At 31.0% G+C, this 26,253-nt stretch overlaps 4 protein-coding genes across 5 annotated transcripts in view; 2 read left to right on the top strand and 2 right to left on the bottom strand.

Moving 5' to 3' along the window:
- LOC125820984 (uncharacterized) overlaps window positions 1-3,799 on the top strand; it is a 443,574-nt gene extending 439,775 nt beyond the window's left edge. For both annotated transcript variants that reach the window (XM_049500414.1, XM_049500415.1), the window contains exons 2-3: window positions 2,093-2,252; window positions 3,030-3,799. In XM_049500414.1, coding sequence (XP_049356371.1) covers window positions 2,103-2,252; window positions 3,030-3,674 — 795 coding nt within the window. In that variant the 5' untranslated portion in view covers window positions 2,093-2,102 and the 3' untranslated portion in view covers window positions 3,675-3,799. The remainder of the gene's footprint in view (window positions 1-2,092; window positions 2,253-3,029) is intronic.
- LOC125820985 (uncharacterized) overlaps window positions 1-26,253 on the bottom strand; it is a 61,495-nt gene that overhangs the window by 10,147 nt on the left and 25,095 nt on the right. The gene's annotated exons all lie outside the window — the stretch shown is intronic.
- Window positions 15,796-17,057, top strand: LOC125821007 (uncharacterized). Its single transcript, XM_049500437.1, has 2 exons — window positions 15,796-15,945; window positions 16,416-17,057. The coding sequence occupies exons 1-2, from the start codon at window positions 15,796-15,798 to the stop codon at window positions 17,055-17,057; spliced, it is 792 nt and encodes a 263-aa protein (XP_049356394.1).
- On the bottom strand, window positions 17,279-23,484 carry LOC125820986 (DNA-directed RNA polymerase V subunit 5A). The gene is made up of 4 exons (XM_049500417.1): window positions 23,173-23,484; window positions 19,326-19,502; window positions 18,543-18,656; window positions 17,279-17,617 (listed from the first exon to the last, which is right to left on the bottom strand). The coding sequence occupies exons 1-4, from the start codon at window positions 23,437-23,439 to the stop codon at window positions 17,492-17,494; spliced, it is 684 nt and encodes a 227-aa protein (XP_049356374.1). The 5' UTR covers window positions 23,440-23,484; the 3' UTR covers window positions 17,279-17,491.

The following is a 26,253-nucleotide window of genomic DNA, read 5'->3' as shown; positions in this document are numbered from 1 at the left end:
ACATGTTGTTTACACAATTTTGTTTATGGCTATGCTTTTAATTAGTTTTTTTTTTTTAATTATGTAGGTCAATTGGTCATATTCATATCATATAATAATATTATGTCTTTTAGTATAGTTTTTAGTATAATTTTATATGTCGTCTAACTTATCGATATATGATTTGCAATTATAAACTTTCGTATGACGTCCTAATTGGTTTTGAATCCAACAAGGTTAAGACTTTTAGACTGGATTATAATTTTAGCTTTTAAACTAGACAACCATATTTAAATATTCAATTTAGAGATCTGTTTTCAATACGAAATTTTTCAAAGCAACATCATAGCAAAAATGTGATAGTAAAATAGTTGGATATAAAGCAAAACAAATAAAAAGAAAGAAAAAATATGGAACTTGTTAAAATTAGCAATTTATGTATGAAAAATAACTATAGTTTTAAAATATTAAAAAAAAAAACAAACAATATAGTAAACCCCTATCTTCTCTCTCTATGTACCGTCTCTTAATGTTTTTTCCTCTCATTTCTATAAGAAGAAATTCATTGAGAACTTGTATTTTCATTTCAATTATATTTGTATCCAATGAATACAGTTATATTTCGAATACAATTTGACACAAAATATATATAAAAAATATAATGTAAAATAAATACAAAATACAAAATAAATGCAAAATACAATCCTCTTTCCTCTCTCTCGATCTCGCTCGCTTTTTCCTTCTTAATATGTATTTATTAATTTGATATAAATCAATTTGTATTTTTTTCTCTAAAATTCGTGAAAAATACATTCTTTCGTCTTTCTCCCAAGATCTCGCTCATCTCTTTTTATTATTATTCATAATTAAGCAAACTATTGCTATAGAATGCATAAAATTTGCCGTTTTTGAAAGTTTCCTAATAAAGAAATTGATTATTCTCTGTATTACTACATCAGTCTACTTTTAATTGTTATGATTTCCTTTTTTAGAATTAAACTATAAAATTTTTGACTAACATTTTATGATGTATTTTTTCATCATATTGATATGCAAAAATTGTAATTTATAGTATTTTCATATAGTTTTTGAAGATCTAAATTTTTTGTTTAAAATGTTAAATTAATGTAATTTTAATTAACTTCGAAAATAAATTAATTTGAATTTTAAAAAGTTCAATATGACAAATAACAGTGAACGGAGAGTGTAATAAATACTTCATGTATGACGTAGACAGATTCCTCTTTTACCCCCTTTCATGTCCCCAAGGCATTTAATCGTTTGTCTTCTTTGTTTTTTTTTTTAATTGATCTCTTTGGTATGAAGCGTTTGGTTTTATATATATGAAAAAATTTATAATTCAATTCGAATTAAAATAAAATTTAATTTGATTTTGATTTTTCCTTTTTTAATTTGATGTTTTCATTCTATTACATCAATAATTAATAATATAATTAATTTTTTATATATATATATATAGAGAGAGAAGAAGAAGTAGTAATAAGTTTGGACCTTTTAAATATACTTTTTAATGTATAAATCAGAAGTAAAATTTAAAATACAATACCTAAAAATATATTAATTATAGATGTTGAAACATAAACTATAAAATAAATCATAATGAAAAGCAATAACCTAAAAATGACAAAAATGATTAACTCCAATTTAATTCTAAACCTAAATATTTTATGTATATATTATCCATAACCAAACCGAACAACATAAATTATAAAATCTAAAATTAAACCAAAAAAAAAAACCAATCTAAATTAATATTGAATTTGATTTTTCGATTCAATCCAAATAGCATACACCTTTGAATAAAATTCAATCCATTTGGTATAAGCATTCTTCCCTTTAATTTAATAGGCTTATAAAATTAAAAAATCTAATATTATTAATATAAAATATTTTTAGCTTTTAATAGGTTTTATACTAATTTGAATTAGTCAAATCAATATAGAATATGGGTGTTTTTGTCAAAGCCACCGATGAAAGGCAAAAAGCAACACGCAACACCAAGCAAAATGCTAATTTTCTTCTTCTTTCTACTTGATCTAAGCATATATTAAAGGGATCAATGATTTAAAATAAATGTTGTTCATCATTAACTAAAAAAAAGAATGGCAAATTTGTTCATTAAGCAAGCACAACAATACTCAAAGGGTAGGCCAAGTTACCCTCAAGAATTGTTCAATTTCATTGCTTCTAAAACACCTTCTCATGATCTTGTCTGGGATGTTGGTACTGGTAGTGGCCAGGCTGCTCAATCTGTAAGTCTCTATTTCTCAAAAGTTTCGTTAAGGGTATTTTTTTTAACTACAAAAAGTAATATCTAACCTACCCTTATTCAGGGAGGGTTAAAATAAAAAAATTACTACATAAAAAAGAAAATTTGTATTAACTATGCTACATGTTTATTCTCTTATCGGTGAATATTCTAACTCTACCCTGAAGATATATATGTACAATGTAATTTTCAGGCGAAAGAGTGTTCAATTGACGGATCTTTCATGGGCTAGAATTATGAGTATTTTTTTGTTTTTTTTTCTAAAAAAGAATGACTTAGTTTGATTTGGTATAGAATTTAAAAAAATTATATTAAATGTATCAAAATGTGCTTTAATCTTATAGTCTTAAACATGTCATGTAGAAAACTAAAATTAAAGTATTGTCAAAAAAGAAATTTAAATCATTTATTTTTAAACAGAGTGGGTATAAATATAGTTTCATAGGAAACAGTAACAGTAAAGTGCTCTGTTTCTTTAGATAGTGACATAATGTTTTTCTCTTTTTCCAAAATAGTCCATCTGGAAAAACAAGAAATTTAGGACCCTGTTCCATGACATGACTTTTTTATTTAATCTGTTCTAAATAAAACGTCACCTTTCTATATTTAGAACTTCTGTTCATTTTAGGCCATCATAGCATAAATTTCATTTACGTGTCAAACTCCGCTACATAAATTGAAATAGAGGAAGTACTTAAGTGTTCAATAACATTCATCACTTAGTTGTCCTAACTTGCTCCAAAAATATTGTTTTCCTCAGTTGGCTAAGCTTTACAAGAATGTGATAGCTACAGACACAAGTCCAAAGCAGCTTGAATTTGCAGCAAAGGTTCCGAATGTTCGATACATATGTACCTCTCCTAAGATGTCAAAATCCGAAATCGAAACCAAAATAGGAGCAGAGTCAAGTGTAGATTTGGTAACAATTGCTCAAGCAATGCATTGGTTTGATCTTCCAACTTTTTATGAACATGTTAAATGGTTACTCAAGAAACCAAATGGAGTAATAGCAGCATGGTGTTACACTACACCTGAAATAAACAGCTCAGTAGATGTAATATTTGATAAATTTTACACTAGTGATACTGGACCTTATTGGGAATCACCAAGAAAATTGGTTGATCAAAAGTACAAAACAATTGATTTTCCATTTGAGGCTGTAGATGGTTGTGATCATAATGGACCATTTGAGTTCAAGATTGAGAAAGTTATGGACTTGGATTCTTATTTTACATACTTGAAGTCATGGTCAGCTTATCAAACTGCAAAAGAAAAGGGTGTTGAGTTGTTAAGTGAAGATGTTGTTGAAAAATTCACAAGTGCTTGGAATGAAGATGGAAAGAGTGAGAAAAAAGTGACTCATCCAATTTACTTGAGGATTGGAAAAGTTGGAAATTTGGATTGAAAGTGTAATCAATACAATTAGTTATGTGCACTTGGTCATCCATTTATTTTGTATTTTCTCTTGGTTGTTATGTATCTTTTAATAATAAAGCATCTTAGTACAAATTAATACATCTACTTGCACAATGCATTTGCAAAAATAACTACTCTTCACCTTGCATGCATCATTCAACAACAACATCATATCTAGTCCTAGAAAGTGGGGTCTGGGGAGTGGAGAGGAGGGTAGAGTGTATGCAGACCTTACTACTACATTTATGAGGTAGAGATGTTGTTTTCAAAAGACCCTCGGTTGAAGCAAATTAAAGCAGTAATTTAAAAAAATGGTAGTGGAGAGAAGCATGACAACTAATAGCAAAGCAGTACGGAACATATATGAAGGAACCATAACAACAACAACAAGGGTATGATTATCTAAACACATGATCAATAGGTGATATCAAATACCAAAAGTCAAAGACTACATAAATAGGCTAATACTACGATCACCACGATGATTTATACTACCACTAAGACAAATATATGAGTAGGCTAGTAATAAGACAGCTCTTAACTACCTACTAACCTTCTACCCTTATTCGCGACCTCCATATTCTCATATCTAAGGTCATATTCTTGGAAAGTTGTAGATGTGTCATATCATGTCTAATCACTTCTCTTCAATACCTCTTCAACTTATCTCTGCCTCTCCTCGATCCCACCATATCCAACCTTTCACACCTTCACACAACGGCATCCACACATCTCCTATTCACATGCTTAAATAATCTCAGTCTCCCTTCCCTCGTTTTGTCCACCACAAAGGTCACTCCTACTTTGTATCGAATATCTTGATTCCTTTACCCTATCGCTCCAAGAATACCCATACATCCATCTCAACATCCTCAATTTTTGCCAGTTGCATTTTATGAACCTAGGAGTTCTTGACTGGTACCTTCTTGTTACACAAAATGCCGGATTCAAGCTTCCACTTGCATGCAAAATGATAGATCTTTAATTTGATTTCATTCTAGAATTTCTAAATGAACAAAGAAGAACAACATTTTTAATAGAAAAATCTCCCTTTACAAGCAACAAATAAAGTTTCCAAATCTAGTTTTACTTCTCAATCAAAACCCACCCAAACAAGTCCTAAATGGTCAATATGACTTGTACAAAGTTTCAAACATAAAATTGAATAATTTAGTCCAAATTAAGTATTAAGTGGTTGGGTTGGTACAATAGTACTCTAGTCCACTAATCAAATGCAAAGAGCAATACACAACAACATGGGAATTCACTATTAAAAAATTGTCAAAAAACGACGGCCAAAAGCGACGGACTGCGTCGCTTTTTGGTCAAAATCGACGGAAAAGCAACGCAGTCACTTCCGTCGCTTTTTAGCTCGACGCTTTTCAAAAAGCGACGGACTGCGTCGCTTTTAGAGACGGACTGTGTCTCTTTTAGCGACGGACTGAGTCGCTTTTCGACTATTTATTTTTTTGAATTTTTTAAAAAATTTCTAAAGGGCGACGCAGTCTGTCGCTTTTCTGGAAATTTATTTTTTTGAAAATCCTAGAAAAGCGACGAATAAAAGGACACTGTCTGTCGCTTTTCTGGAAATTTTATTTTTAAAAACCCAAAAAAGCGACGGAAAAATCCACGCTGTCCGTCGCTTTTATGGATTTTTTTTTTTAAAACCTAATAAAGCGACGGAAAAAACCACGCAGTCCATCGCTTTTCTGGATTTAAAAAAAAATTAAAACCCAAAAAAGCGACGGACTAAACCACGCTGTCCGTCGCTTTTATGCAATATTTTTGACAGTAGCAGATCTCAGCTTCTGCTGCCCACCTGCAAATTCAATACTATTCAGCCCAATCAAACACACACAATTATAAACAGTCTAAACAAAACATAAAATAACAAACTTAAAATAACATTCAAAAGTATTTAAATCATAAATTAAAGACTTATAAAGTCTTTTAAAATTCGTTTTAAAATTTCAAAAAGTTCATAAATATCCAGAGATCTAAACTAGGGAGTGAGATCTACATAATTATCCTCATCACTCTCGTCGTCGGTGTCATCGGGAGCCGAAGTAGTAGGTCGACGAGCGAGGTTCATCACTTGTTCTTTGATTTGCTGAACGGTCTCACTCATGCTTTGTTGTTCAGCTACTCTTTTCCGCTTCGACTCTGCTAGTGCCGCTGTAAGTTTAGTTATTTGATCCGACATAGCAGCAATCTAAACACCGTCAAGTGCCTCAGCTTGACATGACGATCCAATACCTTCTAAGCCTGACTGAAGGCGTCTAACATCGTTGCGAGAGCCTAGACCATAACATCTACCCTTGTGTGTCCCCCCTACCACTTTTTCTTTCCAAATCTGAGTGGACAGTTCAGGTGTCAATTGAACCGAACTATCTAGATTCTCAGCGACGTACTTATGAAAGTCATTCTGCATATTAAATATAAATATTGACATCAATATATATACATATCATAAATATATTCACTATTGATATATATTATTCATATTAAATAACTTACAAAAGTTCGTTAGGCCCTTTCCTCCACCCACACATCCGGATCTGACTCATTTTCTTTCTTCCTGACATGAGTCTTTTTGAAAACCTCTGGTTCAATGGGAGTGCGTCCCAATTCTTTTTCCTATAAATAAAAACTGAAATTTATAACGATATATATGTATCAACTAATTATTTATTTAAAAGCTTGAATTTAAACAACTTTAACTCTTGAACTAGTTTAGTTTTGACTTAATACAACACTAAATCCACCAACTAAACCACATTAATTAATTTAACTTATTTAAACAACTTTAACTCTTGAACTAGTTTAGTTTTGACTTAATACAACACTAAATCCACCAACTAAACCACATTAATTAATTTAACTTATTTAAACAACTTAACAACTTTATAACTTGAACTAGTTTTGACTTAATACAACACTAAATCCACCAACTAAACCACATTGATTAATTTAACTTATTTAAACAACTTAACAATTTTATAACTTGAACTAGTTTTGACTTAATACAACACTAAATCCACCAACTAAACCACATTAATTAATTTAACTTATTTAAACAACTTAACAACTTTATAACTTGAACTAGTTTTGACTTAATACAACACTAAATCCACCAACTAAACCACATTGATTAATTTAACTTATTTAAACAACTTAACAACTTTATAACTTGAACTAGTTTTGACTTAATACAACACTAAATCCACCAACTAAACCACATTAATTAATTTAACTTATTTAAACAACTTAACAACTTTAACTAGTTTAGTTTTGACTTAATTCCAACAACTAAATCCATCAACAAAACCACATTTTTTAATTTAACTTATTTCTAAATTTAAAGTTAAGTGTCAACACTAGATGGACACAAATCGATCTTGCAAGAAAATCAATTTTGTCATCAATAGGATCAACTAGTGTTGGTACTCATGCTTAACAAGTATATTATTTCTAAATTTAAAGCTAAGTGTCAACACTAGATGGACACAAATCGATCTTGCAAGAAAATCAATTTTGTCATCAATAGGATCAACTAGTGTTGGTACTCATGCTTAACAAATATATTATTTCTAAATTTAAAGCTAAGTGTCAACACTAGATGGACACAAATCGATCTTGCAAGAAAATCAATTTTGTCATCAATAGGATCAACTAGTGTTGGTACTCATGCTTAACAAATATATTATTTTTAAATTTAAAGCTAAGTGTCAACACTAGATGGACACAAATCGATCTTGCAAGAAAATCAATTTTGTCATCAATAGGATCAACTAGTGTTGGTACTTATGCTTAACAAATATATTGTTTTTAAATTTAAAGCTAAGTGTCAACACTAAATGGACACAATCGATTTTGCAAGAAAATCAATTTTGTCATCAATAGAATCAACTAGTGTTGGTACTCATGCTTAACAAACAATCAATGGACACAAAAATATTATCATAAAATTAAAGCTAAATATCAATACTAGATGGACACAAACACATTATTGAAAACAATTGTACTTGAACTTTAGAAATTTAGAAGCACCAAGTTCAAGTTCAAGTTCTAATTCAATACACTAATTAACAAATTCAATAGTTTTTTTTTTTAAATAGGTAACTTTGTATTCACACAAAAGACCTCATCAAGAAATTGATGAGGAGGGATTTACAAACCCCCTAGGGGTGCCATCATTTTCGAATCAAAAAACAAAAAACCAAATTTTCAAAAATTTACAATTGTCCTATAAACTCCACTAAACTATCTACTTCCCCCACTAAATCTTGCTTACACCAAAAAAACAAAAGACTAAGGCATCTCATCTTGATCGTCTGGGAACTGCTAGTCCTCCCTTCAAAGCACCTACCATTCCTTTCTTTCCATAGTGTCCACCAAATGCAAGCAGGTACATTTTTCCACCAATCTCCCTTTGATCCTCTCTTCCCAATTCTCTGCCAGCGTGTTAGTACCTCAAAAGTGGTTCTGGGCATTGTCCAACTAACTCCGAGTATACAAATGAACATGTTCCACAGATCTGTAGCCATCCTGCAGTGCAAAAGTAAATGGCCATTTTCTTCAGCCTCTTGTTCACACATATAGCATCTTGAGCAGATCTAAGTTCAATATTCAATTTCTAAGTTCTAAGTTTAAGTTCAATTTCTAAGTTCAAGTTCAAGTTCTAATTATAAGTTCAAGTTCAAGTTCAAGTTCAAGTTCTAATTCTAAGTTCAAGTTCAAGTTCAAATTTCAACATCAATTTCTAAGTTTAACTTCAAATTCTAAGTTCAAGTCAAAATCTAAGTTCAAGTTCAAAGTTCAAGTTCTAAGTTCAAGTTCAATTTATAATTTCAAGTTCAAGTTCTAATTCTAAGTTCAAGTTCTAATTTCAAGTTCATGTTCAAATTCTAAGTTCAACTTCAATAACTAAGTTTAAGTTTAAGTTCAAGTTCTAGTTCAAGTTCAAGTTCTAAGTTTAACTTCAAATTCTAAGTTCAAGTTCAAGTTCTAATTTCAAGTTCAAGTCAAATTCTAAGTTCAAATTCAAGTTCTAAGTTCAAGTTCAAATTCTAATTTCAAGTTCAAGTTCTAAGTTGAAGTTCAATTTATAATTTCAAGTTCAAGTTCTAATTCTTATTTCAAGTTCATGTTCAAATTCTAAGTTCAACTTCAATATCTAAGTTTAAGTTCAAGTTCTAGTTCAAGTTCAAGTTCTAGGTTTCAAATTCTAAGTTCAAGTTCAAGTTCTAATTCAATACACTAATTAACAAATTCAATACTCAAATTTCAAGTTCTAAGATCTAATTTCAACATCAAGTTCTAAGTTTAACTTCAAATTCTAAGTTCAAGTTCAAGTTCTAATTTCAAGTTCAAGTTCTAATTTCAAGTTCAAGTTCTAAGTTCAAGTCAAAATCTAAGTTCAAGTTCAAATTCTAATTTCAAGTTCAATTTATAATTTCCAGTTCAAGTTCAAATTCTAAGTTCAAGTTCAAATTCTAAGTTCAAGTTCAAGTTCTAAGTTTAACTTCAAATTCTAAGTTCAAGTTCAAGTTCTAAGTTCAAGTCAAAATCTAAGTTCAAGTTCTAAGTTCAAGTTCAAATTATAATTTCAAGTTCAAGTTCTAAGTTCAAGTTCTAATTTCAAGTTCTAAGTTCAAGTTCAATTTATAATTTCAAGTTCAAGTTCTAATTCTAAGTTAAAGTTCTAATTTCAAGTTCATGTTCAAATTCTAAGTTCAACTTCAATAACTAAGTTCAAGTTTAAGTTCTAGTTCAAGTTCAAGTTCTAAGTTCAAGTTCAAGTTCTAATTCAATACACTAATTAACAAATTCAATATTCAAATTTCAAGTTCTAAGTTCAAGTTCAATTTCTAAGTTCAAGTTCAAGTTCTAATTCTAAGTTCAAGTTCAAGTTCTAATTCTAAGTTCAAGTTCAAGTTCAAGTTCAAATTTCAACATCAAGTTCTAAGTTTAACTTCAAATTCTAAGTTCAAGTTCAAGTTCTAATTTCAAGTTCAAGTTCTAAGTTCAAGTCAAAATCTAAGTTCAAGTTCTAATTTCAAGTTCTAAGTTCAATTTCAAGTTCAAGTTCTAAGTTCAAGTCAAAATCTAAATTCAAGTTCTAATTTCAAGTTCTAAGTTCAAGTTCAATTTATAATTTCAAGTTCAAGTTCTAATTCTAAGTTAAAGTTCTAATTTCAAGTTCATGTTCAAATTCTAAGTTCAACTTCAATAACTAAGTTTAAGTTCAAGTTTTAAGTTTAAGTTCTAGTTCAAGTTCAAGTTCTAAGTTTAACTTCAAATTCTAAGTTCAAGTTCAAGTTCTAATTCAATACACTAATTAACAAATTCAATATTCAAATTTCAAGTTCTAAGTTCAAGTTCAATTTCTAAGTTCAAGTTCAAGTTCTAATTCTAAGTTCAAGTTCAAGTTCTAATTCTAAGTTCAAGTTCAAATTTCAACATCAAGTTCTAAGTTTAACTTCAAATTCTAAGTTCAAGTTCAAGTTCTAATTTCAAGTTCAAGTTCTAACTTCAAGTCAAAATCTAAGTTCAAGTTCTAAGTTCAAGTTCAATTTATAATTTCAAGTTCAAGTTCTAATTCTAAGTTTAAGTTCTAATTTCAAGTTCATGTTCAAATTCTAAGTTCAACTTCAATAACTAAGTTTATGTTTAAGTTCAAGTTCAAGTTCTAAGTTTAACTTCAAATTCTAAGTTCAAGTTCAAGTTCTAATTCAATACACTAATTAACAAATTCAATATTCAAATTTCAAGTTCTAAGTTCAAGTTCAATTTCTAAGTTCATGTTCAAGTTCTAATTCTAAGTTCAAGTTCAAATTTCAACATCAAGTTCTAAGTTTAACTTCAAATTCTAAGTTCAAGTTCAAGTTCTAATTTCAAGTTCTAAGTTCAAGTTCTAATTTCAAGTTCTAAGTTCAAGTTCAATTTATAATTTCAAGTTCAAGTTCTAATTCTAAGTTAAAGTTCTAATTTCAAGTTCATGTTCAAATTCTAAGTTCAACTTCAATAACTAAGTTTAAGTTCAAGTTTTAAGTTTAAGTTCTAGTTCAAGTTCAAGTTCTAAGTTTAACTTCAAATTCTAAGTTCAAGTTCAAGTTCTAATTCAATACACTAATTAACAAATTCAATATTCAAATTTCAAGTTCTAAGTTCAAGTTCAATTTCTAAGTTCAAGTTCAAGTTCAAATTTCAACATCAAGTTCTAAGTTTAACTTCAAATTCTAAGTTCTAAGTTCAAGTTCTAATTTCAAGTTCAAGTTCTAAGTTCAAGTTCTAATTTCAAGTTCAATTTATAATTTCAAGTTCAAGTTCTAATTCTAAGTTTAAGTTCTAATTTCAAGTTCATGTTCAAATTCTAAGTTCAACTTCAATAACTAAGTTTAAGTTTAAGTTCAAGTTCTAGTTCAAGTTCAAGTTCTAAGTTTAACTTCAAATTCTAAGTTCAAGTTCAAGTTCTAATTCAATACACTAATTAACAAATTCAATATTCAAATTTCAAGTTCTAATTTCAAGTTCAATTTCTAAGTTCAAGTTCAAGTTCAAGTTCAAATTTCAACATCAAGTTCTAATTTCAAGTTCAAATTCTAAGTTCAAGTTCAAGTTCTAATTTCAAGTTCAAGTTCTAAGTTTAACTTCAAATTCTAAGTTCAAGTTCAAGTTCATGTTCAAATTCTAAGTTCAACTTCAATAATAATTCAAACTAGTCCTAAATTCAAAATTCAAACTAGTCTTGAAATCACAAATTCAAACTAGTCCTAAAATCCCAAAATCTAACTAGTGCTAAAATCCTAAATTCAAACAACTCCTTAAATACCCTAATTCAATCTAATCTTACAATTTCAAAATCGAATTAATTAACTCAAGAAATACCAAATTTCAAACAAATCCTAAGACACCCTAATTCAAACAAACCCCAACATTAAAATTTTCATTTCACAATCAACAAACACAAACTAACAATCAAATAATCCCTAATTCAAACTAACCATCAAAAACCCCTAATAATAATTATATAGTAGTCACCTCACTATGTATACTTTCCTTAATAAATATAGATTCAAAATTTGAATGAGCAAAAAATGTGGAAGTCAATAACGTAGATAGGGCCATATTAATTAGTGAAGTGAAAGACACACTAATTAAATGCATATTTGAACTACAAAATAAAATTTCCATAAATTAAACAAGTCGTTTTATGGCTACATTTGAATTAAGTAGTTTATAGTAAAAAAAATAATTGAGAAATACTTTGATTCATACCAAACACACTCAATACACTAATTAACAAATTCAATACTCACATTGAAAGAAATTAAAAATGATATTATGAAACCCTAACCTTCAATTAAAGGAGAAGGGCAGTGGATCGACGTCGGGGTCAGTTGGCCGGAGATGTTGCTCTCCTCGCCGGCTGTTGATGTTGATTGGAGAGACGAGAGATATGGCGATTTGTCTCGCCGGTGAGAAGAGACGGGAAGGAAGGAGAGAAGAGATGAGAAGAGGAGGGCGGCGGGAGGAGGGCGGCGGGGGGAGGGCGACGGGAGGAGGAGTAGGGCTGCTAGAGAGAAGAGATTAGAGGGATTAGAGGGTTTGGTCTTTTTTAGGTCAAAAATAGGAAGGTTAGTAGATTTAATATGAGCCATTGGATTAGTTAAGATGAACGGCTAGGATTTGATCTAGGATTCACTTAAAGGATGGACGGTTAAGATTTAAACTAATGTTTCAAAATTTGGACAAAGGGGTTATAATTTCAATGAATGGATGGCTAAAATTGCAACTAAAATTGATATAAGAGGCTATAATTGAAAAACGAAATTGGATTGAGGTGGCTAGAATTGCAATGAATTGAATAAGGGAAAAGCTAAAATTGAAAGGAATTAGATTAGAATGGGCTAAAAATTAAATGATTTCGAGAAAAATTAAAGAAATGCTATCCAATTAAAATACTACAAATATTATAATATTTTATATAATAAAAATCACTTAAATTTTAAAACATTTGAATAAAATAATTATTCCGAGTTTTACTTATAATTTTAAAAATATTTACGATAATTTTATAAAGCATGCAAACTAAGATATATAATTTTTAGACAAAATCGATTAAAAATTTAAACTCGGAATATTTTTAAAAAAAACACGTATTTAACCAAATAGCACTTTCGAAAGGGTTATAGGTCTGTCAAAATTGGGTGGCAACATACCGACATCGTGAAGTCGATATTATCTAAATAAAATAATTATTTAAATATACCGACCTCTTTAGGTCGGTATTTATTAATTTATTTTAATATAAACTCACCTTTTGAGGTTGATTTTATTAATTAAAATTACATATATATACCAAACACATATAGACGTGTGCCTGTTAATTAAAAAAATTAAACATTTGCGAACGAACATAAAAATTTTCAAATAATAATATTATTTTTTGATATTTCTCTGCATTTTTGCATGAAAATAAATTGACAAAAGTTCTTTGATTTTCTTTCTTAAACATTCAATCAAATTAAATAACACTACTTATTTATTTTTTCTTATCATCTAGGCTATCTAAATTTAATGCAAATACTCACTTTTAATTTTTAATATAAATCAATACGAATAAAAAAACCCATCTTCAAAATGACTCGATTGACTTAGTTAATAACACTACTAAAAAAAGACTCTTGTTCATTGCTAATAACACTACTAAACAATGTTACAACTCGACTGACTTTGTTATAAGGTTGTCAGGATTTTAAAGAAAGAAAATCAACACAATTTCGTCGGTTATTTTTCACACAAAAATACATAACACTCTTAAAAAGAAATTATTATTTTTTAAAAAGAATTATTTTTTGTTAATTTTTAATTTTTTAACTAAAATTAAATGACACATGTCGATTTAAAATAAGAAGTTGCAATTGAAGAATATATATAAAAATAAATAAATCATAAAAATAGTATTTCGTGTTAAAATGGAACATAAAAAATGGAGTTCAAGGGTTAAAATGGAACAAGGCTAAGATAAAGTGCCAAAATGAAAAATGTGGACAAGTTAGAGGGGTTGTATATGTGTTTGGCCATATATATAATTAGAAGGTATATAATTTAAATTTATAAAATTAACTTGATCGATAAATTAAATTTATTAAATTAAACTTTTGTTGATGTGTAGTTAAATTATATATATATATATATATATCGATCAAGTTAATTTTATAAATTTAAATTATATACCTTCTAATTATATAAATTTAATTTTATTGATCAACAAAAGTTTATCAATATCAAATTTAATATATAAATCTCCTTTAATTGATCATCGATATTTCTTTAATTGATAATGTATTTCATATCTGAACCACTAGTATATAAGACTTGATTTGTTAAACTACTCGAGGAATATATATATATAATTAATCAACGTATTTCATACTCCGATGAAGTATCATTTACATGTCATCATAATTAGGAGGTGATCACTACACTTGACATCCATTCAAGATCGAACGTATATAATAATACTATCTAGCATTTCATACTGGAATGAATTATATGTTAGCTCTTCACCTCTACTACATCATGACATGAGATATTAAGTTTATGATTAGACGACGGACTGATAGGATTTGTACATTACTCTATAAATATAAGTATAATTATCTCCTAATTCATATCAACGTAGTTTCATACTCTAAATATGGATTATAGATATTTTTTTATTTATTTCACGAATTCTAACATTTTATTTGTAAAAGTATACAAAATTGTTACACTTTTTGAACAATTAATCGTAGGTGTAAAATGAAAATTTAATATTATGCACAATAGCAAAATTATGATTAATAGAAATATTTTAAACATACCGACCTCCGGATGTCGCTTTTATTAAAAGTAATTAGATATAATAAAAAATACCGACCTCATGAGGTCGGTATCACATTAAATTTTAAGATAAATAAAAAGTAATCATGTTAATTAAATAATATTGACATCGGGAGGTCGGTATTTTATACTAAATTATTTTTTAACTTATATAAAACCGTCATTCGGAGAACGATTTATTTAAAGTTAATTGAAAATATTAATTTATTACAAACTATTTAATTTTACCGACATCTGAAAGTCGGTATTATAATTTTTTTTGTTTTTTATTTTACACAAAACCATTATCCGGAAGACGATTTAAATAAAATTAAATCAAAATATTTCTCAATTTTGTTATTTTTATATGGAGAAATGGAGAAAATCGCGTCTGCTAGTGCATATATTTTTAAAAAAGCGACGGACAACGTCTCTATGTCCGTCGCTTTTTTAAAAAAAATGTTTGACCAAAAAGCGACAGACTAAGAGACATTGTCCGTCGCTTTCTTAAAATATTTGACCAGATATTTTGACCAAGAAGCGACGGACATAAAGATGTTGTCCGTCGCTAATTTAAAAAATAATTAAACAATTAAAATTAATAAAAAGCGACGGACGGCATGACTTTTTTTAAAATAATAAATAATTATTTTTAATAAAAACCGACGGACTCCGTCACTATCTATATAAAATAATTAATTAGCAAAAATACCCGAAAAAAAAGCGACGGACTAAGCAATGCCGTCCGTCGCTTTTAACAAAAATAAATAAATAAAAAAATTAATTAAAAAGCGACGGACTAAGAGACGCTGTCCGTCACTTTTTAAAAATGTTTGACTAGATATTTTGACCAAAAAGCGACGGACTAAGAGATGCCGTCCGTCGCTTTTTTTTAAAATTAATTAATAAAATAAAATAAATTTAAACAACGGACAGCGTGGTTATTGTTTAATTTGTAAATAATTATTTTTAATAAAAAGTGTCGGACTAAGAGATGCAGTCCGTCGCTTTTTGTAAAATAATTTTAAAAATTATTATTTTAATTAAAAAGCGACGGACGGCATCTCTTAGTCCGTCGCTTTTTTGGAGCGACGTTGTCCGTCGCTTTTTCTTCCGTCGTTTTTTAGTAGTGGAATTCTTTAATTTTTGTCCTTCCCACATGCTCAACATATATAAAAGGGAACAATAATGTCAAATCTTCATCATATCAGAGAGTTAAAAAAAGGAGAGACTAAAAAAGAATGGCAGAATTGTACATTAAGCAAGCACTAATGTACTCAAAGGTTAGGCCAAGTTACCCTGAAGAATTGTTCAATTTCATAACTCCAAAGACACCTTGTCATGATCTTGTTTGGGATGTTGGCACTGGTAGTGGCCAGGCTGCTAAATCTGTAAGTCTCTCTTTTTCCTCTCATATGGCTCAATCTCATTGACTTCTTCGTGTGTTATTGTGACACAATTAAAACTTTTTGTCATTTGCTTATCTGAGTTATTACTATATATGTTTTATTGGAAAATGGTCAAACAGCGCAATGTATACTGCTTTTGGTCCAGTTTTTGTGACACTATTTTCTTATTAGTTTTTAAGAGATAGAATGTCACTTTTCTATATTTGGATATACTTTATTTTTTTAACGTCATCCTTCATGGCATTATAGCCACATATATGTTGCGATAAGTTTAACACCACAAGTACCAAAAGTCTTTTTTCTTTCTTTATTAAAGTGTGTGACAACAAAGTCAGGTACATAATTGAAATAGTGGGAGTACTTAACAAAGAGTAAAAAGAATATGCATCCTTTTCTCTACCAAACTACTTTTTTTCTTGTCCTAAATACTCTCAAATTGTTATTTTCCTCAGTTAGCTAAGTACTACAAGAATGTTATAGCCACAGACACAAGTCCAAAGCAGCTTGAATTTGCAGCTAAGGTTCCGAATGTTCGATATATACATACCTCTGCCAAAATGTCAATGTCCGAAATCGAAAGCAAAATAGGAGCAGAGTCAAGTGTAGATTTGGTCACAAGTGCACAAGCAATGCATTGGTTTGATCTCCCAACTTTCTATCCACAAGTAAAATGGCTACTCAAGAAACCAAATGGAGTAATAGCAGCATGGTGTTACACTATGCCACAAGTTAACAACTCAGTGGCTACAGTTTTTGAGAAATTTGACATAGTTTCTGGACCTTACTGGGAATCTCCAAGAAAAGTGGTGGATGAAAAGTACAAAACAATTGATTTTCCATTTGAGGCTGTAGATGGTTGTGATCATAATGGACCATTTGAGTTCAAGATTGAGAAAGTTATGGACTTGGATTCTTATTTTACATACTTAAAGTCATGGCCAGCTTATCAAACTGCAAAAGAAAAGGGTGTTGAGTTGTTAAGTGAAGATTTTGTTGACAAATTCACAAGTGCTTGGAATGAAGATGGAAAGAGTGAGAAAAAAGTGACTTACCCAATTTACTTGAGGATTGGCAAAATTGGAAATTTGTATTGATAATAAAATGAAATCAAGCACTAATAGTTGTATGGTCAAATGTTGAATTACCTTAATCAATTACTTAGTGTATTTATTTCTTTATATCTTCGAATCCTCCTAATGAAAAAAAATCTGGCTTCTCAACTTGTTTGTTCAATCTTTTCTTTTATTAATTAAAAATTATCGATTTTTAAAAATTTAATAGTAAGTAAAGACAATCTTGGCTGGCAGCAACAATATACTAAAATATTACCTACAAGCTCTTCATTTGAACTAAGGTTGAGAAGGGAGGAACCCCAGGGGTTGAGGAAGAGGGAGTTCAGGAAAAAGTTTAAATAGCCTGTTGTTAACAGAACCAAGATATGGTAAGTTAGCTAGGCTGCTTGCTGCAGACTCATTCAATCGTACGACAGAACAACACTTCTTACATAGGATAGATTTACATAGTTGCATCACCAGACACAGCGATAAGTAACATGTGTCTCGATGATTTCACTGCTGTATGTGACCTTCACCACCTGTCCCTTCTCAAGTCCATAGTACCGAGCAATTGCATCCTTCTGGGACATCCGCGGCAGCTGGAAAACATCAATACAATAACAATACTCAGACAAAACGAAACTGCATTGATAATGTTTGAAGAAAGATTGGTAGATTGAAGTGCATATATAGCCTTATGAACTATGGATTTCTGCTGGAGAGAATGATCAGCAACAATACCATTGGTCAGCATAAGATGAACGCGGAAACCTGTCTCTACAAGTAAGGTCCTAGATATTGATTCTGATAAGTAGTGTGAGAGAGACAGGGCAAGTAATGCTTCCCATTCATTAAATAAAACAAGGCAGCAATCTATAAGTACCTAAACTAAAAGTTTTAGAACAGCATTTAAGTCATTTCACCCTCACAGTAAAGGGATAACGACGAACATAAAGCAATTTTTTTTAAAGTAATGCAGAGAAGTCACCAACACTGGTCTGCTAGATTAAATTACCAATCTTTTCCCGAAAAGACAAGTACTAGAAGGCTCCTGTTATTCACCTCCTTAAAGACAACACTTTATGCAAAAGAGTTCTAGATCTTAGCTCAAAATGCCATAGTATCTGGGATCCTGCCTAACTGTGAAAACCACTCAATGTCTCAACCATCTCGCTGGGGACAAAAGGGACCGACTTTTATCAACTGTGAAGCCTAGATGGAAACAGCTACTCTGACCACATCAAGGTCAAGGAGATACACTCTTACCAGATTATGGACTGTAAAATGTATGAGAAAATGATATTTGCCTTTTGGGAATTCAACAGCAAGTCCATTTTTGAGTGAAGCTCTCAGAAAAAAAAACGATATCTTTTTACTGGCTAAACTCAAGTGAGGAAGCTAGGAATCAAGCTTTAGTAGAAAGTTGCGGTTAAAAAGATACACTAAGGAGATACAATATACAATTGACAATTGTACTGATATACAGGCATGTTTCTGAAAATTCAAAGGCTGTCAAAGGCAAACCTGCTTCTCTTCCAAGTTGTACTTCTTCAACAGCTTCTCCTTCTCAGTGTCGGTCAACAACTCATGCCTTGGCTTTAAAACATGTTTTGTGATGTTGACAAGTAAATCTGTGATCTGAAAGAGGAATAGGAGCCAGATACTTAGTATATTTCTGAGACGCAACGGTTATGGCTTGCATAAAATTCACTTATATTCCTAAATTAAAGCATTTTTAGGCATTTCCTACTATTAATAAGCGAAGGAAAATAAACTTTGACCAAATACAACAGAACCTTCATCCGATGGAAAAATGGAGACTGGGAATTGTCTTGGCAAAAATAAATAACAGGAGCAAATAACCAAGTAAATGTAGCTCCTTCTAAGCCAGACAAGGAAGAATTTTTCAATTTTTTCCTTATTTCACAGGTGACATTAGAAACATTTGGAAGTCCACAGAACATCGGAAATGCTTTATGTTTCATATACATTTTCGTTAGTTTTAAGAATCCAACATTCTTCATCAAGAAGAACAACTTTTAAATAATCCAAGCAACTAAAAGAGACTTCAAATGGGGAAAGCCATTTTGAACATACACCTATCAGGATTTTCTTTCTACATTCTAAGGTAAATGCCAATGATAACAAATCATTATTCATTCTGAGATCTAGCCTCACTTGGCAGGCATATTTAAAGCAAATGCAGAACACATCTTACTAATAACCTAATAAGTAATTAAGTACCCTGTTTTATTCCCTGTACTTGAACTGTTCACCAAAAACATCAACAAGAAACACATAATTTACCTGGAAAATTTCAACTTTAAATGAGAAAAGCTCCACAGCTTTCATAGCTGGATTAGTCATTTGATTTTGAATGACCAATATCAGCCGACTCAAAGATTCCTTGTTCATTATTTGAGTTAAAATGCTGCGGATGACATTCACTTTCACGGCATTTGGCCCACAGAAGATGACCAAAACCTGCGACCAGTTCAAATATATAAGACGTTAATAAATCTATGAGGCACATGCATGTTCTTCATTAGAGACCATCTTCCAAAATGCTTAGGCATCTACCCAGTTAAGGCAACAACGACTTTTTTGGCTTCTTAAATTTTGATGATTTGAGTTTCCATATGTTTTATTGAACCCAGACAAGCCTCCAAATTTCCATAAGACTTATGGATACGTAGAACGCATTCTTTTCACATAAGATCTAACAGACATAACAGAATTGATGCGCTTCCAGCACTGATCAACAATAAATTTGAAGATACATGAACCCAAAAGGAGAAATTTGGATATCGAGCTCAGAAATGAGCTGTGCAAAGTACAAACAACCTCTCAAAAGACTATGCAAAAATCTAAATACCATACATTTTAGAATTTATTTTCCATGCTTAATGCAAAAAAGTAAAGCATAATTCTACATCTCAGTTTTCCCTACATCAAAGTTCATACCCCACTACAAGAATTGGCTTAACCATCTTGTAGTGCAATCACCTTTATCAGACACAGTACCCTCACTACTATCCTAGAATTTCAAACATTATGCTATCGAGAGTTCATCCATAAGTTTCTAAATGAAAATACTAGTCATAAAAAGCTGTCAATCAAGCTTTATTTTAGGAAGTGCTTCTAATTATAACCGAAGTATTGTTTCTAACATATAAAGTGACACAGTGAAAGATTTGTCAAAAAAAGTGACACAGTGAAAGTAACTTGAAAGCGTTATACTTAAGGCATCGAAAAGAGAAGTAGTAGGCATCAATACTACTAGCTAGGCTGACTCAACGCGCTGACAGAACATGTTAATCATCTACAGAAGTTGCAAGTTTCATCTTCACATTCCACCCTTTTCTATCCAAGATTTGAACATATTTTTAGAAGAAAAACACATAGATAGCCCCTTAAAGTTGCCACCAATTTTCATCTAGGCACTTTAACCGAGATCTTCACAGACTTAACACTAGCACTTCAGCTAATGTGTGCAAAATTAAACACTTAAGTGACAATCAGCAAAAGACACAAAATGTGTCAGATTCACTCGCGTGTGACATGGATAATGAATGAATGGAAGGACGACACGTGGCCCCTGCCCTAATTTAAAAAAATAGAAAATTTATTTTCAGAAACTGTCCCCCCACCACCTCAACTGTCCTCAAGCTAGTTCGTCTTCTTCAATGGTTCAACCCCACCCCTCCCCATTTGTCTTCTTTCCTAGTTCCATTCATCTACTTTCTTCAACCAAAAAAGAAAAGATAACATCCGCACTTACTAAGCTAAGGTTCCTTCTACATAAATAAATAATACAGAGAAAAACACAGCAAAATAAGAGTTGAAGCTTATAAAAAAGACAACCACCGAACAACATCAGAGTTGTTTATGCAGTTTTAGTGATTTGGATTAAATTTATAGTCAACCAGCATTCGGTTTACTTTTCATCACTGCAAGAGAAAACAAGAGCACCATTCAGATCTCTTTCATTCTCTCTCTCACGTCTCTACCATTGCAACAACATATCTAGTGTGATCCCATAAGTGGGCCTCATGTCTCTACCATTAAAGTAAAAAAATTGATATCTCCAATCCATCTTCACAGCGAACAAGCATAGTGTTCATTTGTGAAAGCAAAGTTCGATTTGAAGCCCATGTGAAGAGACTGATGATGAGCTTTATGGATTTATTGGTTAAAGAGGATTGGAGACCGAGCGCAGGAAGGAGGTGGAAGATGAAGGTGAAAAAGCTGGGGGATGATTCAATTGAGAATGGGAGATACGAAGGAGAAGGGTTTTCTTTTACGATTAAAGGCTTCCATGTTAGCCTTCTCAAAAAAAGGCTTCAATGTTAGCATAAGAAAAACACCCACACACTTCTTCCCAGTGAAACTCACGCTATTTGTCACTTCAGAGCTATGTTTTTAATAGGTACATATTGATTGAACTTGGAGTGCTTAATAGGTAAAGGGCATAGTTAAAGAATCTAAATGAAAATTGTCGTCAACCTTTTTTCTTTCGATGAAGTGATTTCATTTTTAAGAAAAGCATCAAGAAGATGCATTGGTTACACGATGTGTCATTGAAGCTTACAAAAAAAAAACTGGCTTCTATAGGAAAACTGACTAAGCCAGAGATACTGAAGTCCAGCAGTTAATCTGGACTATTCACTGAGGACAACCTAGAACAGAAAAATAAACTAGCAATACATTTAGCCTTTAAAGAATCTATGGGAGTTGAGACCCCATCAAAACATCTCACATTCCTTCGTAACCAAATACTCCAAAAAATGCAAACAGGAATCATTCTCCAGATATTCGTGATGGATTTCTCACCTTTCCACAAACAACAAGACCTGTATGCTTCCCTTACTGATTTAGGAGTGACCCATTTGAGGCCAGAAATGCACATAAACATGCTCCAAAAGTCAAAGGCAACTTCACAATGTAGAAAAAGATGGGCAGGAATTTCAGCTTCTCTTTTTACACATATAACATCTGTTGGATAGCTGAATTTTCCTTTTCATCAGGCATGTCTCCTTCAGAACTGTCCAGGTGAAATAAACGACCTTGGGTGGAAGTTTAGTTCTCCATATAAGCTTCTAAGGACAATTATCTACCATTTGATTCTGAGCACAGAGAGATAAGTATCCTATCTTGACTGATTATTGGCCATCTGTTTTTTCCCCCATCTGATAGTGTCTACTTCCTGCTCATGGATTGTGTAGCTCCCCAGTCTGGCCAGCAAGGTAAGAAGATTATCTATTTCCCTATCCTGCATATGCCTTCTGAAAATTTCCCAATCCAGCTCATGCATATGCCTTTTTTACAATACTTTAAGGGACCATCTATATATTTGGCCTTTTAGAATAGATGTAATCTCAAGAAATACACCAGTAGATCAGTCATTTCATGAAACAGCTCAAATCACGTCATACAATGAACATTTTCCATAAAAAAACTCTTGAATTGTTTCGAATCCAGCTCTAATATCAATTTCACTTCCTCACTAAAGGGTTAAACATTCAATTAAATACTCCCTCCGACAGAAAAGAGAATGACGGGGTCCCTCACTCCAGGTATGTGAATGAGAGCATCTAATACTCGGGGTGTGGATTCCCACATGGATTCCTCAATTTTTTTGAAAACAAATTGACATATTCAGAAACTATAGATAAAGTAACATGGATCAAAATCTCTCTTAATAGAATGTCAATAAAATCATTCTTAAAAAGAATGTTAAGAAAATATTTAATCTCCATATAAAGGAACAATGTCACAAAATTGGGAGAAGAAGTACAAGTTAAAAGCAGCTTCTCCCAATATCATCTATTATCATCCATATAACCAAGAACAGAAAAGGACATTTCCCCAACAAAACCACCCCAACCACAAATGCAGCTTGCTTTCAAGGTTTTATTACTTCGTGGGTACCCAGGCCAGCTTTCATAAACCTCAACTAATACACCGGGCACCATCTCCCTCCCACCAACACAGGTGCCAAGTAGTTTTGGCAAACGAAATTTACGCAAATAGGAGAAACTTGCTTTGAAGTAATCAACCAAACATAAAAAGCTTAATCATTCCCCAAAAAGATTTCAACTTTAGACAAAAATAATCAGTAAAAAGAGACGATTTCAAAAAAGGGGTAACTGACCTTATTGGTTAGGTCATTCCTGTGCATTGCGGAAACTCTTAGGCGCTCAACATCAGGTGTTTGACCATATTTTTCTCTGAATTCTTGAAGTGTAGTGTCGATTTCTGAATTGGGTATTGCAAAACCACGATCTTTAAGCATTTCGAGTATGGTTCTGCGAGCAAGAAAGTATCTGTGACTTTCAACTGTACCATCATCAACGAAGCTAGCTAAACAAGTGCCCAAATTGTTCCCATCAACATCCATCGCTAACCCATTAAGATCCATCTTGCTCTGCTCTTCTCTTCTTCTTTGATTTTTCAGCTATGTTCGTTCGAGGGGTTTTGGGGGTTTTGCCTTGAGAGTGAAGACTGCTAAAATTACCAAAAGAATATCATAGTATATCTTTTAAAATGAATAATTCTTTTTGGTGACAAGGAAAATCGCACTTGTTATTCTTTAGGTGCACACATGGTAAAATCCGCTTTTATAAATAGCTCGCAAATTATATAGGAGAGGTAACATATCTTTTAAAATGAATAATTGGGTACTATGGTGCCGTTGGGTCATGTGATATGAAGTCATAATTTGAAATCATGAGATGAAGTTGATGTTTTGTTTGAAAATAAATTTGAACTTTTTATGTTATATTTTTTCTCATAAATATAAAAACCTTATAAGTTGTAAAACTTTAAAATTGTTTCAATTCTTTATACAATCTTACCAAATAAGCACAAGTTAATAATATCGCATAATATACTATCACAACGATATTTTAAAAAAATATAATATTTATTGATGAAGCTTTAATTCAATAAAAAAAAATTAAACATAAGTTGTGGTGTACTAGTCTTTAATATAATCCTCCTACATAGTACGAACAATCTTCTCACGTTGAACTTGTATTTCTCGTTCATATGTCTGAAAAGACGAACCAACATTGTTACTTTGAACCATTAATTGGTCAATTTGGTTGGTAAATATATTTGATAAAAAATAATGAATTTGGTGAATATAAATGGTAAAGTAGAAATTGATTTGAAGTAATAATAAACTAGTGAATATAGTGCTTCGCGCGGTCATAAAATTTTCTTACTTTTTTTTTAATAAAATAACCATCTTCTATTATTTCAATCATCAATATTCAAAAGATCGATTTTATAAATAAATAAATAAAAAAATTAAAAAAATTATTTGAGAAGATGGTCTAAGCACACAAGTTTATCGACTCTTTAATCTTAAGAACGTTGATTTTGTTGGGTTTTAAAAGGTGTGAATGGAAAATGAAGAGTTGCGACTTTTATGAAGAGTTGTGACTTTTATGAAAAGTTGTGACTATTATGAAAGGTTGTGACCTTTCCGAAAGATAGTGACTTTTCCAAAGGGTTGTGACCTTTCCGGTAAGGTACAATAAGAACTTTTTCACATTACCCTTTGTTTTCTATAAATTGAGGGATTTCCTCTCATTTTAAGAGAACCAATTTTCTGGACTTCTTCTGCTACTACTAAATCTAGTATTCTAAGTGTACTTTACTGCTGTTGAGTTGTTCGCTTACACCGTGGTTTTAGGTACCTGTACACCGGTGAGTAAGATCGTTCTATCCTGGGAGGATATATTCCATTAACCTCGGCTACTTGAGGGGAATAATTTCCTTAAGGGGACACAGTGCATTCAGTGGACTCGATTTTCTTCTTTAAGAAAAATATTTTGTATATTGTTTCTAATCTGCGTCTGATTCTATTTTCTCTACTGGTTTTAATTTTCTAGTTTTAATTTGAAAATGTTCTTTAAACTTTGTTGTTTGTTATCAAGTTCTTCAAAGTTTTTGTTCTAAGTATCTTAGAATACAGGATGAACAACAATCTTAAGGAAATTATTATACTGTTGGTATTTTTTGTATTCTACTGATTGAGGGAAACATATCATGGAAGTAGAAGATTAATGCACAACTTCTTCAGAACTCGGTGCCTTGTTTAGGAAGGTCGAAATGAGAAAGTACCCGAAAAATTGGTGGTATTCCAGATAAAGATTACACCAGGTAATCTTCTTATTATTTATCTAAGGAGGAAAATAGTTTCAAAAAGTTAACTCTTTTGACATTTATCATGTGTACCTTTGGAAAAAGATCTGCAAACCATATGTTTTGGAATGAATTTTTTTTTTGGCAAATAGTGTTGCCTTTAATATTCTTTAGTTTGCAGAATAAGAGATGCACATTTTTGTTTGATAAAACAGTATGTCAAAATGTTATAGTTGGAAGACTATTAAAAAGAAAAGCATTTCTATGTGATAATCTAAGAATATGTTTTATTCTGTTTGGAGAGAAAAAAAACTTTTATAGTTTTGTACTCCGTGTGAAATCCGATTGTGTCTGATTGTTGTAGACTAAATTTTTTTGTAGTTTTCTACTCTGGATAAATTGAACTATACAATTGGTTTGAAGAATATGAAACTTCACCTAATAAGTCAGTGTCTTACTTTGGTTTTCTACAAACTTCATTGTTAAATAGAAATAAATTGTACAATAAGTTTTGTCTTTATTGTCAGTATATATTCTAAATACTAAGTGGTATGCCTAACTGTGATAGAAAAAATAAATCAGTGGCTTAAAGTGTGTGATTTTGTGCCTGCAATAGGTGCCTCTATGGAAAGAACTTTGACATTATATAAAGAGTGTCAAAGAGAATTGAAGCACTATAATTCTTTTGTAGAATAATATTTCCAAAAGAGGTTTCATGCTGCCAATGACATTTTGATAGTCTGGGAAAATATGTGAAAAAATTATTTTCAACTATTTGAAAATATTTTTTAGATCATATTTAAAATGTGGAGGGTTCTTTGCTTATGACAAAAATAAAATTAGACTTAAGTGTCTAATTTAAATTTGGAGCACAAGATATGAAATTCGATGATACTTTTGTATTATGATAGACCCACAAAATTCTTGGAGTATATTTGATATTGTGGTCGTTGAGTTTCTCTTTTACTAGTATATAGTATGACTAGTATGAAACTACCAAATTATGTGTATACTTGTTCAAAATGATTTTGTTCTTGTATGAAAAAGTGTCACTTAAAATGTTGTGATTTTTTCATGAAAA

The sequence above is a fragment of the Solanum verrucosum genome, unplaced genomic scaffold (genome assembly GCF_900185275.1).
Source record: "Solanum verrucosum unplaced genomic scaffold, falcon-dt-bn FXZP01000232.1, whole genome shotgun sequence".
In the NCBI taxonomy this organism is placed as follows: Eukaryota; Viridiplantae; Streptophyta; class Magnoliopsida; order Solanales; family Solanaceae; genus Solanum; species Solanum verrucosum.
This window is presented reverse-complemented; position numbering and strand designations above follow the sequence as displayed.

Coding starts and splice junctions, on each gene's coding strand:
- LOC125821007 (XM_049500437.1), top strand. CDS start 15,796: ATGGCAGAATTGTACATTAAGCAAGCACTAATGTACTCAAAGGTTAGG. Junction 15,946..16,415: donor GTGGCCAGGCTGCTAAATCT/GTAAGTCTCTCT, acceptor TATTTTCCTCAG/TTAGCTAAGTACTACAAGAA.
- LOC125820986 (XM_049500417.1), bottom strand. CDS start 23,439: ATGGATCTTAATGGGTTAGCGATGGATGTTGATGGGAACAATTTGGGC. Junction 19,503..23,172: donor GGAATGACCTAACCAATAAG/GTCAGTTACCCC, acceptor AACTGGTCGCAG/GTTTTGGTCATCTTCTGTGG. Junction 17,618..18,542: donor ACAACTTGGAAGAGAAGCAG/GTTTGCCTTTGA, acceptor GATGTTTTCCAG/CTGCCGCGGATGTCCCAGAA.